General features: G+C 38.3%; 1 protein-coding gene across 2 annotated transcripts; it reads left to right on the plus strand.

Annotated features, from left to right (window-relative positions):
* The first annotated feature begins 796 nt into the window (after positions 1–796).
* Positions 797–13,304, plus strand: LOC115586657 (peroxisomal succinyl-coenzyme A thioesterase-like). 2 transcript variants are annotated; one of them, XM_030425865.1, is made up of 11 exons: positions 797–1,105; positions 3,989–4,190; positions 4,318–4,417; positions 4,511–4,701; positions 4,991–5,160; positions 6,052–6,171; positions 8,465–8,547; positions 8,638–8,731; positions 9,189–9,269; positions 10,844–10,985; positions 11,072–11,270. In XM_030425865.1, exons 2-11 carry the CDS (start codon positions 3,992–3,994, stop codon positions 11,206–11,208), a joined length of 1,317 nt encoding a protein of 438 aa, XP_030281725.1. In that variant the 5' UTR covers positions 797–1,105; positions 3,989–3,991; the 3' UTR covers positions 11,209–11,270. The 2 variants fall into 2 exon arrangements, with proteins under 2 accessions (XP_030281725.1, XP_030281726.1); XM_030425866.1 differs by having other exon boundaries at positions 799–1,170; positions 11,072–13,304.
* The last annotated feature ends 528 nt before the right edge of the window (positions 13,305–13,832 follow it).

Raw genomic sequence — 13,832 nt, forward strand, 5'->3', positions numbered from 1 at the left:
CACTCACCAGATAACCTATTTCTTTCTGTTACTCTGCAGTTTGAAAACAAATGACCAAAGTCAATACAGCAGAGCCAGAGATTTCACTTTTATATACCATGTCTTCCTTTTCAAAATCTGGTGCCTTGATTTCACAAAATACTATTTAGCCACTGAGTGACATCACTAGATGCACCACAAAAGAAGTTATACTACTTTTTTCACCAGTAAATACACTTAAATGTGTTAAGTTGGTGGAGTTACCCTTTAAACAGTCCAGCATCAGACCTTAAAAACAGAATCACTTCTGCTTCTTGTTCACAACAACTTTCGGGTAGAAAGTGCAATTTAATAGAGGGTGTGTGAGGTCGTCTAGATACATGACATGTTGCTGTAATTCAAACAATTCAGAATCATATTATTTATGCCGTTATATTATTCCACTCATTCGTATCCTGTTATTGAATGACAACACTGTTTTCATACTGATTGAAATTGTTCTGGAGACCTTGTTTTCTACTGAGAACAGTTTCTTTATTCAGCTATGGAAAGAAAATAATATAATTTTAAGGTTGTATTTTTGCCTCATTGATATTGTAAATATTAAAATTCTGATTTTGATTTTCTTCCCCAAAACTACTTAGTGCCCCTTTAATGTAATGTATGGCAAGGTGTACTCAAGGAACATGTACAACACTAGAACTTGAATTATCTCTGGTGGACTGTTAAATGAGAGAAGTATTAAAATCAGTATGTCATCTGTTTTATTTCCATGCCTTCTTCATCACTGTCATAACCTGAACCTACATTACCCATGAGTCAACTCGGCTGCTGAACGTTCGATGGGCGGCGAGGAGAGACACGAGCAGTCAACAGACGACACAAAAGCATTTCTTTCTAACTTATCACCCACAGAATGTTATTTTTGTCTTGTAGTCTTTAGAGACATTAGCACAGGTCTGCCTGGATGCTTAAGAGCTACAAAAAAAGATGAAGAAGAAGAAAGTATCTGTGACTCGGCGGCGCCATCTTGTGTCCAGTCCCGTTGGTGTTGCAGTGGGAGGAGACTGACGCTCCGTCCGGAGAGGCTGAACTTGAGTTACGGTGGAGCAAAGATCATCTGTCGGTCAGTGTGCTCTGTCAAAATTTGATTCGATCAGGTCGATTCACACCTTTACACCTGCGCTTACAGTAAGTATAGCTGAGAAATGGCTTTGGCGAGATACTTTGACAACAGCTGAGCAGTTTGGTGCGAATGGATGAAACGTGTTTGTGCACTTTGAGCCAACACAGACCCAGTTAGCCATTACATGTTTTTACCCTCAGTAGTCTTTGTAAATGACAGAACATTGTGTGGCTGTGTTGTGCTGAGGTCGGTATACTAACATTAATATTATTGGTGGGATGTAACTGAGTACATTTACTCAAGTAGGCTATTGTACCTAAGTGCAGTAGTAAGCTGGGCTACTTCACTCACAGACAGATATTGTACTTTTACCGTTTGTCTATCTTGCAGATTATATATGATACAGTGAATGGCATACTTCGGACTCCAGGTGTCTGCTTAACGTAACCGACTGCAAACTTTACTCACCCATATGTATACCAGCCACCTAAACACGCCTGTTTTTTTTATTATCTGAGATATGCACAAATGTCAGAAAACATCCTATTTTGCAATGTTAGAGAGAGTGAGAGAAACTTCCCTTGTACGCCTCTTTATCCGGATCCGCATCAGAAGTGAATTGAGTCTGTTCTGGCTGTAGCAGAATCGTTAACATTAGACACTTTTGAGTAATGTAATGTTGTTTCCTCAGAGGAATCGGCGCAGGATTATGTTTTGAAGTTTTTATTGGAAGCCATTAAGGTACAAGTAATTCATATTGTGAAAAGTATCCTCGTTTGATTGGGGCTAACTGCTGGTGGTAGAATAAAGTTTTATTGGCACTTACATTTCTTTCCAACAGCATAAAGGCTACAACAATCAGCTTCAGGAACTTGTAAAAAAAACAGATAATCCAGCAACAACAATGCTCACTTTACTCAGCAGATAGCCAGTTGGGTGGAGTAGGTGGCTTTTGAACTTTACTCTCAAGTTCTTTTTTAATCACCTATAAATCCTGCTGCTTTGTGATCCTGCAGGTAACTTTTTGTTTTTTGAATTCCCGTGCTTTAAAGTTCATTGACCTGGTTGAATAACAAACTGCACAGATGATGTATAAAGCCAGAAACAAAGTAATACCAGGCAATATTTAGAAACTTCTTTTGATAGAGAAGGGGTATATGATTGAAGGGAGAAGTGTTATTTCAAGATCCTTACTGTTTGCAAGACTATAAAACAAAAGTGCATTTCAAGCGGTGGTGTGAATCTGTGGTTCGAGCGTGGAGCTAAAGCAGTGTCCAGCTGTGATTCAATTTGTTTTTAAACTTGCAAAGAGATGATTTTCAAAAGGTACAGAGATGAGGGAGGGCATTAAAAATTGCTAGGTGTTTTCATAGATATGTGCATGGGTTAGAGTGGAGAAAATATCAATATGCTATAAAATATAGATATGCAGTAATAACTTAACTTTTACAAGATCTAAGATATAGAGATGTAGTTAATGTATATTATGTATATCAAATTATAGCTTTTGTATGTGTATTTGTGTGTATGTTCGAGTATATGTATGTATGTTTGTGTGTACGGATGTGTATGTAAATATATTTATACATAATATGTTTAATATTAATTGTTTTGATTATTTTCCACATTTTAGATAAATACTAAAGACATCCAAACTAGAAATAACTCATATGGAATTATGTAGTAAAAAAAAGTGTTAAACAAACCAGAATATGATTATTTTTTATATTCTTCAAAGTAGTCACCTTTTGCTTTGATGACAGCTTTGCACACTTGTGGCATTCTCTCAATGAGATTCATGAGGTAAACACCTGGAATGGTTTTCAGTTACCAGGTAAACCTTGTCAAGAGTTAATTTGTGGAATTTCTTGCCTTCATAGGTGTTTGAGACCATCAGTTGTGTTGTGCAGAGCTAGGGTTGGTACACAGTTCAATACAGTGAATAGCACTATTCGACTACTGTTCTAATCCATATTATGTCAAGAACCACTCAGTTGAATAAAGAGAAATAACAGTCCATCATTACTTTAAGACATGTAGATTAGTCAATCCGGAAAATTTCAAGAACTTTCAATGTTAATTCAAGTGCAGTCGTGGAAACCTTCAAACACAACATGAAAACTGGCTCTCATGAGTACCATTCTAGAAAAAAGAAGACCATGAGTTACCTCTGCTGTACAGGATAAGTTGATTAGAGTTACCAGCCTCAGAAACCAGAAATTAACAGCAGCTCAGATTAGGGCCCACATGCTTCACAGAGTTCACGTAGCAGACACATCTCAACATTAACTGTTCAGTGGAGACTGCGTGAATCAGGCCTTCATGGTCGATTTGCTGCAAAGAAGCCAGGAACAGGAAGAAGAAGAGTAGTGCTTGGGCCAAGAAACACAAAAGTCCAAAATTCTGCAGCGCCATGCCATCCCATCTGGTTTGCGCTCAGTGGGACCATCATTTGTTTCATCACAGGACAATAACCCAAACACACCTCCAGGCTTTGTAATGCTGTCTGACCAAGAGGAGAGTGATTTAGTGGTGTGTCAGATGACCTGGCCTCCACAATCGCCGGTCCTAAACCCAATTTAGATGGTTTGGGATGAGTTGGACTGCAGAGTGAGAGCAAGGCACCCAACAAGTGCTCGGCACCTCTGAAAACTCCTTCAAGACTGTTGGAAAACCATTCCAGGTGACTACCTCATGAATCTGATTGAGAGAATGCCAAGAGTGTGCAAAGCTGTCATCAAAGCAAAAGGTGGTTAATTTAAAGAATATAAAATATAACACATATTCTAGTTTATTTAACACTTTTTTGTGTGAAAAATCTGGTGAATCTTCACAGACAAACACATTTGATGCTATTATTGAATATTTTACCCGTCTGCTCAGTTCATGATGGACAGGAAGCAGTGTATTGTGAAGCTCTTCGTCCAGCCGTCCAGAGGGCTCGTGGATGAGAAGTTTATCATCCTGGTCCAGAAGGCCCCGCCTGGTTACCAGTTGACCGTCCACGCCCTCCACAAGTGTGAAGATGGACACAGTTGGGAGGCTTTTGGTCACTACATCAGCAACGCCATTGGGACTGTGAACGGTACACGGTTGAAAGCCCAGACTTGGAAAATTCAGTAATATTAATGTAGAATTTTCTGCAGGTATTGGAAAGTTTGTGAATTGCAGAAGAAAACGTTTTAATAAGTTTCATTCCTTTAATTTTCCAGTGTCAGAGGATCCCAGTCTGGGTGGGACATATTCTGGGGTTGAACAGATGGGTCTACTGTGGAGCCTCAGACCAGTTCCAGGCAGCAAACCTGGACTCAGGTAGGCCAACAATGATGGAGCGATTCAGACAATGACAATCGATACAGAATCAGTTATTGGTATCAGAGCTGACTCTTTCCCATTATCCCCAAGGTTAAGGAAGATGAATGTCCAGATTCCCATGGAGGTCACAATCTCAGTGTACCAGGGTCACCAGACTGAGGGCTTCATGGATCAGGTGCCGCTGGCCAGTGTGGTGGTGGAGCGCTGGTACATGGCGCCCGGCGTCAGCAGGATCCCGATCACAGAGGACGGACTCACTGCGACTCTCTTCCTGCCCCCAGGTAGGACCACAGGAGAGTCTTGAGAATATCTGGGCAATTTATCAGTATTATCTCAGTATCGTTATAGATGTTATTTTTCATGTTATATTCTGGATACCCTGATATCATGTGTTGTGTTGTCTTTTCCTGATTTCAAAAAGATTGAGATACATGTTGTGTATCTGGTGAAGCCTAAGAATATTGCGTTATTCTTTTATGGCCGAATCGCCCAGCCCTCGTCTGGAGAAACAAGGAACCACAGAAATATGAAATAAAGTTGTAAACTGTGAACGGTGTTTGTTGTCTGAAGGACCGGGACCTTTCCCCGGCCTCTTAGATCTGTGGGGTGGTGGAGGGCAGTTGGTGGAGTACCGTGCGTCTCTTCTTGCCTCTCACGGCATCGCCTCCCTGGCCCTCGACTACCTGACACCTAAAATCACCATGGAAACTAGGAAGATGGTGGACCTCCAGTACTTTGAGGTAAACTTTATCAGCACCTAAATTATAAAACAAAATTCAATCTTTATCCTAAATTCCCCAAAACAGCTACAGGATTGTTTAAAGACATTGATGTTATCGCCACAAGGAGTAGCAAGCACTCCACAACAAACTGAGATAATATCCCCTTACAAAGTAGTTGAGCTAACCATTAGCTGATAATGATCATTTATTTTGGCTGTGAGATAGACGGAGTCACCTGGGTATGGGTTACGTAGGTTGTGCTGTGTGTCTTTTATCTCTGTGCATTTATCTACCTATAAAATTGGTTCAAGGGTTCATTCACTTTCACTCAGACCAGAGTTAAAGAGATTACAGAGATTTTGTTGGTGTGACCTGATTGTGACCAATTCTTTTACTATTATCGCTCTTACATTTTTACTTTTTAATAATATCAGACTGTTATAGAAATGTAGCAGAAAGCCTGATTCACCTAGGCATAAAATGTTGAAATCAACGATAAACCACCCTAGTGTAAAACAGTCATATTTGTTAAGTAGGTTTACAAGCCTGGCAGCAGCAGGAGTTTTGAAAGAGTGCTGCAGGAATGAGTCCTACATAAAAAAAACATAAAAACATAAAATATGTCCATAAATACCCCACATTTGAATCATGCTCATAGGCTCCACCTCTTAAAATCAGGATTTTCAATGAGCTCAAAGAAAATGTATACTTTTCCTTGTGTCAAACTCAGCACATACATCACGGTACAACAGTGAATCTAAAACACTTAATTAAAGAAACAAGAAGAAAACATATTTTTGACTGGAGTGGGGATTTGAAATGTAATTTTCTTTTCTTCCATCACAAAATTTTAAAAGTCTGGCCTCTGTATTACAGCTGTTTATTGTCTGACATGTTTTTGTGATGTAGAAGGCCTATAAAATCCTGGAGCAGCATCCTCAGGTCCACGGCAGCAGCATCGGCATGTTGGGTCTGTCCTTGGGCACCAGTATAACCCTCAAAATGGCTGCTTACTCCGAAGTTATGAAAGTAAGACAACTGTTGTTGAAAGTTACTTTCATCATCTTGGCGTTGCTTTACATAACTCAAATTCTTTATAAAGGATAGTTGAAGCCAACAGCCCCTGGTCCGACCAGAAAAGCAACTCTCATACATCAGGGTTCTCCCCAGAAATTTTTAGTGTAGCGGCGCACCGTCTGTCCGGGGGGGGGGGGGGGGGGGGGGGTTGACACAGACGGACGGACAGACGGTCATCAACTCCGTCAACCGGGGGACGGACGGACGCTCATCGCCGTCAGTCGGGAGCTCTTAGCCGTCAACCGGGGTACAGACGGACGGACGCTCGTCACTGTCACGCACGGAGTATAGCGGCACTGACCTAGTGGTATAGCGGCGCAGTGCCGCTGTTCCACCGTCTGGGGAGAACCCTGTACATATATATATATATATATATATATATATATATATATATATATATATATATATATATATATATATATATATATATATATATATATATATATTAGGGGTGGTGAAAAAAGTCGATTATTGATTAATCGCGATTATGATATTGACGATTATGATTCGATTATTACATTTCCAAAAATCGATTAAAAAAAAAAAATAATAATTTTTTAAAAATAGTAATACAAACTGGAGTCCTCCTCTTACTGGCTTCCGCTACATGGTCCACAGTCTGGAGCCAAGATATGTTATTCCATCCCGGAGCTTTTTCACACTTAAATCGATTCCAAATCTTTACAAGGGGACAAACCTTTCCTTGCAAGAGTCCCTCAACTCTGCTCACAGGGTAGCAATAACGTGTGATGCCTGGACATCCAGAGCTACAGTCTCATATGTGACTGTTACAGCTCATCATGTCAGCAGTTAATGGAAGCTAATGTCCTACGTACTTCAGACGAAAGCTATGGATGATAGCCACTCAAGCGCAAATATGTGTGAGTATCTCAAAGCAATGGCAGGCGAGTGGGGAATAGATAAACACGCCCTGGTTCTCGTCACCGACAATGCTTCTAACATGAGTCCGGCTGCTGAGCTTGGCAGCTTTCTTTTAACAGTGAAAGACTACATTTAACACAAATTAAAAAATAATAATTTTGATATTACAGTTACACTATACAATATTGAAGGTGCTGTGAGGTGTTACTCAAAAGATAAGTAAAATAATTCAGCAGCTGACTGATGTTAAATGGAAGATCAATAATCGTTAATAATTGAAAATCGAATCGATAATCGTTAATAATCAAAAATCGATTTGTAATCGAATCGAGACTTCAATAATCGGAATCGAATCGAATCGGGAAATTGGGCCGATTAACCACCCCTAATATATATATATATATATATATATATATATATATATATATATATATATATATATATATATATATATATATATATATATATATATATATATATACATATATAATATATAATATATATATATATATATATATATATATATATATATACATATATATATGTATATGTAAAATAGGCGATTCAAGGGGGGATGCCGTTCCCCTTGTTAGCAAAATTACCAAAAATCATCCCCCTTGTTAACCTGCCATCACTCTCCATTCGCTAGTAGCAGATAGTGTGTTACAAATCACAAGCAATCAGCTCTGGCGCACAGTGAAGTCAAGCCGGGCACGGCTACTTTGGGTTCAGGCTGCCTGGTCTATTTTTTAAGGAAGATGCAACAAGCTGCACAAAACAGATCTCGCCGGCAGGAAGTCAGAGACATAGGAACGGCATTGAGCATCCAGTAAATCTTCAAAATAAAATGCCCTCTGCAGACTCCCGATTGTATCAATACGAAAAATTACCAGATCCACAAAAGTTTGCCATTTTTGTTCCAAACCAAAATGTTACTTTTTGTAAGTGTTTTTAGTGTGTCGTTTCAGAACATGGTGGCTTATGTTATTTTTGAAGTTGTCATTTTTGGGCTCCTTTAGTTTAACCATTAGAGAGGTAGCTGTTATATTTCCTAACACCAGCTGTTTTATTCCGCGTCGAAGCGCACTCTGCTACTATGTCATTACACCAGTGTCAATAACCCCAAGCATGTTTTTCTGCATTATACTTTTGAAATATAAGTTTTTTGTATGATACGGATATATATATATATATATATATATATATATATATATATATATATATATATATATATATATATATATATATATATATATATATATATACATATATATATATATATATATATATATATATATATATATTATATATCTTGTTTGTACATTAAAAATAATTTTATGTGTGCGTGTGTGTGTGATATCAGCTCAGGTGTGCAGTGTGCATTAGTGGGAGTCATGTGCAGCCAGTTGATGGGTCTATGGAGGATATACTGAAGCACTTTAACAAGTAAGTCCACAAGCTATTTGTTACTTGAGTGATTTTCCTGTTGCCCAAAGGGAAGATGTAGTTTAAAAAATATATATTTTGTCTAATTAGAAACGCTGACAGGACTCGCGTCAGCGAGGAGAATGAGTTCATCTGGCGAGATCTGCTGCTGCCAGTCCCCAGCGACCTTGCTTTCAAAGTGGACGTGAGTATTACCAGCCAGAATATGTCCTCCTTCGAGTTTTGTAAATGCATTTTGATCTGAAAAGCATTTTGGGCAGATTTTTATGGCACACTGTGCATGTCAATCTGTCATATATGTCAATATATATAATGTGGGGGCACTAAATTGCACAAAATGCCAATTTCCACATAGTGTTGCTCTAATGTTGTAATGTTGTCAGTTCTCCTAGTTAACAGGTGATCTGCATTCTGTGAAATTATTCGATAGAGACTCAACAGCGTTGTGAATGATTTTATGTTCTTTCATTTCTGCTAAATCTACCAATTTCAATTTTTTTCTGTGGAGATTTTCCTGTGTAACATTGTGTAATATCTCAAAAGTCCAAGGATAGATTATTCCATAGCTGATATCCGGTGCTGCATAAACATTTGAAGCTGGTGATATAAACTGAAATGTCTCTGTTTCTGTCTCTGAGCAGATGGGACGACTCAAGTGTCCTCTGTTGGTGGTTGTCGGTGAGGACGACCAGAACTGGCCCGCCTCCGAGTCTGCAATGGATGTGAGTTTACTGACGTGACAGCATCACATGTGGATCACAGGCTTAGTCCAAATGTGCAGACTGAAGAATTACACTTTATTGAAACTATTAGAAAACTGATAAGTCACAAAAAAAATAAGATAAGCATATGAATGAAGAGAGCACTGTACAGTATGTAAATGAACCAAAACTTTCTTAAACAATCTGTTAGCTCTTTTAAGTCAAACATTTCTTTATTTCTCTTCTTGTTACATTTCCCTAGAAATTAATCCTCATGGTTATTAAAAATTGTGCACAAACACAGCAAACAGAGGGATGTGATAGTGAAGAGAACAAACTGTTTCTGTTTCAGCCAGTTTAAATTAAAAAATAGTTATTGAGATACATTTCTATGGAAATCATACTTTCATATTCTCATAACTTTTGCATATGAAGAAAATGGCTGTATAGTATGTTAGTATACAGCTATAAGCACCCAATATTTGGTATTGATAAACTAGACCTATTGTTTTGATTACATTGTAGCCCAGCAATGAATAAGCTATTTGTTTAGTTTTCATTTCCTCAGTCCAATCTTTTTGAGTCATTTTTTGAGTAACAGTAGGGCTTTTATGCTGTATACACTGTTAAGAGATCAACAGGGGCATATTGAATATCATTTATGGCCTCGACAATTTTATTCAATGTAAATACAATTACATTACAAGATGAAGTTTCCGATTGAGGAATGAGTAGGTAGATTCACATTTAGAAACAATTACATTTTGCGTTCGTATCTTTCCGAAACTGGTTGTGATATGAGCCACAGCTGTCATCCATCCGTCCTGTAGCGAACAGCTTGCTGGGTTTTGGTTTTAACATCTTGAACCACCAAAGTATCTCTCATGTCTTCCCTTTGTGTTTTGTTTGTGCCAGAAATGGCTATTTTATTGTTTTGAGGTATCCAGTCATGTTCAGTCATCATCGACACGTCAAGTCAGGTGCACAAGATGTAATGTCTTTTTAGTGGAAATCAAGAATAAATGTGATAAACCTGCTGAAACTTGTAAGAAGAAATATTCAGATAAACACACTGAAAATACTCCAATACAAGTAAAAGTCCAACATTGAAACCCTTCGTAAAGTATGCAAGTAGGCTATTATCAGCAAAATGTACTTAAAGGATCAAAAGTAAAAGTTGTCATCAGACAGAAATATGTTCCCTGTCAGTGTTTTACTAATATATCTGATATTTTGATTGCATTGATTACTGCTGCATTAATGTGTGTGTTGCATTTTACTGGTGTAGATGTTTGTAGGGTTGTGTCTGTTCGGCAAAGATTTCTGACAGTCAACATGACAACAACAGAATCAGAACCTTGGTGGCCTGCATTTTCAATCCATAGCATAGTTTTTTAGAGTTAGCTCATTAGCTTCTAGAGTTTCAAGAGGTTAAGAGTCATTCTGCAAAGATTTCTGACAGTCCAGAGATGACAACAACAAAAACAGAACCAAAGATACATGAACATTTAAAGGTCATATCCAAGGAATGCAAATAAAAAAACTGAAACCTTTTTAAAATTAGAAGATTGATTTTTTTACTTCCCTTTTTCCAGATGAAGGAAATGATGGAGCAGGCGGGGAATAGCCACCTGCTGACCGTCCTGTCATATCCAAACGCCGGTCACCTGATTGAACCTCCGTACACGCCGCACGCCAGAGCCAGTTTATTCAGAAGCATGGCGACACGAGAGAAGAGTAGGTTCACCTTCATACTAGAAATCAAAATCAGGACTTAGGACTTGGGTTTTGACTGCTGTTTCTGTTTCCTGTTTTATTTGCAGTGATGGCTCTCTGGGGCGGAGAGACAGCGGCACATTCTCTTGCTCAGGAAGATGCCTGGAGGAAACTGCTGGTCTTTCTGAGGGAGAATCTGTACAGTGGCACAAACCCTGGTACACCTTCATTGTCCCACCTGTAACCAAGGCAACAGCTAATGGAATGAATATCAGAGGTTTAGGAAGTAAAAATCTATCCAAATCAGTTAAAGAGCTTCCAGTTTGGGTAGACATGTCATTTCAGGTTGAATCATCAAGAAAAAATGGTCATCTGGTCATCATAAATTAGAGCTGTTCCGATTACAATCTCTGAAATGCCACAGATACTGCAGACAATGCAGGTATTGGTATAGGCAAGTACTCAAGTTTATGCACCTATCCGATACTACACAATTTAGAAACGGGACCTTGATACTTCCAAGTTAGCTCTGTTTGCTCTGCTTAATGTTACACAACGGAAATCAATTCTGGCAACTACTGTTTTTAGAGTGGCAAAGAGAAAGTTGATTTCACGTGAGTCAGACAGAGACAACAACATATCAGCGGTTGGGCAATACTTTATGCTGGATAACACCATCAGTAAAATGGGGACATGTTCAGTGTGCAAGGCTGTAATTTCAAGGGGTGGCACCAGAGTTGCCAATTTCAACACCAGAAACCTTATCAACCCTTTGAAGAGCACCACGAAACTGCTCCACCCAAACTTTATGAGACAGTAGGGAGCACATTTCATGTAGGCTGAACGACGTGCAGCCAATCAGATTTACTACTCAAGGGTTCCATCAGTAAGTTTTAAGGTAATTATATATTCCTAGATGTATTTTTTTAAATCATTTTTTTGTTATGACTGACTGTCAAAATAGATGATAGAAGAATGTTGTAGGGCAATCATTCTCTGCAAGGTTTTACCTGAGCCAGGCCATCCAACAATAATGGCAATCATCCATATCCATACATACATAAAAGAAAATGTTCTTCTTTTTAATTGTTTTAACACAGACTTGTATCGGATCAGTGCTCGGTATCAGCCGATACCCAAAGCCCCGGTATCAGTATCCGGAAAGAAATAATGGTAACAGAACATCTCTAATAATAATTATAAGGGTTATAGCACTCATAAATACATTAATGAATAAACCAAGGGGATACACACGTGCTGTAAATACGAGTGAACGTTCAAGTAGAGGAAGGTTGCCCACAGGTTTGTGTGGAGCCAGAATCATGCTCAGTATGGATGCTACCAGTCATCACCATCTTGGCAGTAGGTCACTATGCCAAACTCCCAGCACTTCCTTCATGACATTATCTTAAAGTGCATCTAATTCATCTCAAATGCATGTTTGATGATTTCATAACCCATTAATAACAACACTATCACAAATGTTTGGTTGGATACCAAATGTACCTGTTTGGGCACAGACTAAAGAAAATTACAGCTTAGTTTACTATAAGTAGGAGTTAGTCCAGGTTGTCGCTCGCAAAGCAACACAATGAATGAAGTAATCAAAGCAGAAAAGTCAGGTAAGTAGGACTAACATGTTTTACTATATATCTTTACACATTTCATGGGGCGGCTTGGGCAAGACACTGACCCCCAAACTGCTCCTGATGTGCTGGTCGGCACCTTGCATGGCAGCCACCGCCATCAGTGTATGAACGTAGGAGCTAGTTCGAATTACTGTAAGTCGCTTTGGACAAAAGCGTCTGCTTAATGCCTTAAATGTAAATGTAAATGAAGTTATGGCTGAAAATGACGACAGAAGTTTGCTGATCTCAGGAATGCAAATTAACTGCCAGTTTTCTACTCAGGGTGTGTTGTCATGACACGTTGTAATTCAAACAATTCAGAATTATACAGTCTGTACAGATTTAATATTCCATTGATTGGTTTCCTGTTATTTCTATCACTAAACTTTTTTTTTTATTTCTGTTGTCTAATGGATTTATTACTCATTCTCAGTCACTAGTTAGAGGTGTTTTTACCCTGAAAATAGCTCATAGATGGTATTATAAGCTCAAATTAACTTTGAACAACTAATAAGATGCAGTAATAAATAATAAATTTTTCAATGAAAGGAAAACTAGGTTTCTGTCACAGAAAAATGTTTTCATATTTTCTAAATGAGTTAATTTTTCTTGGATTTAGCAGGATTGTCAACCCGTTATGCTTTTAGAAAAGGTAGATGTAGATTTGGTGCAATAAATAAACAGCAGTGTTTATATCTTAGAAATCAGAAAATGTTGTGAGACCCAGAATCCTTCTTCACATTGCCAAAAATAGGGATCCATATGGGAAGGTATTATGTAAATTAGTTGAGATGTCTGTATGAAGATTATTATAGGAAGTATCCTGGGATTAAGCAAATATTGTGAGTTAAATACATAGTTGATTCTTGATGTTAAGAAAGCTATTTAGGTAATAATCTAAGAAACACTCTGAATCTGACTGGGATCCCAAAGTCTGTACACAGGTAGCCTATGTAAAAAACTGCCCTTTGACTACACCTGCTAAACAATATAACTGCAATGGTGAAATTTGATATCTTTAGTTTGGAAATCTAAAGACATACACAAACCTGTTTAAGTCAAGTCATATATCAAGGATCCTGAGCATTGAGCCTCTCTACATCATTAAGGGTCTCATGATGGACAGTTAAAAGAGAAACGTATTCAAATTGCCAATGCCACTGGGAGGATCTCGGTGCTGCTGCAAATCGGTGTAGTATTAATGAAGATAATGTCTGTTTTATTTCATGCCATTCCTTCT

Source organism: Sparus aurata, chromosome 8, assembly GCF_900880675.1.
Source record: "Sparus aurata chromosome 8, fSpaAur1.1, whole genome shotgun sequence".
Lineage (NCBI taxonomy): Eukaryota > Metazoa > Chordata > Actinopteri > Spariformes > Sparidae > Sparus > Sparus aurata.

Excerpts from the sequence above, each read along its gene's own strand:
- LOC115586657 (XM_030425865.1), top strand. The coding sequence starts at position 3,992 with ATGATGGACAGGAAGCAGTGTATTGTGAAGCTCTTCGTCCAGCCGTCC. Across the intron at positions 6,172-8,464 it reads CTTACTCCGAAGTTATGAAA|CTCAGGTGTGCAGTGTGCAT; the intron begins GTAAGACAACTG and ends GTGTGATATCAG. Across the intron at positions 10,986-11,071 it reads CATGGCGACACGAGAGAAGA|TGATGGCTCTCTGGGGCGGA; the intron begins GTAGGTTCACCT and ends TTTTATTTGCAG.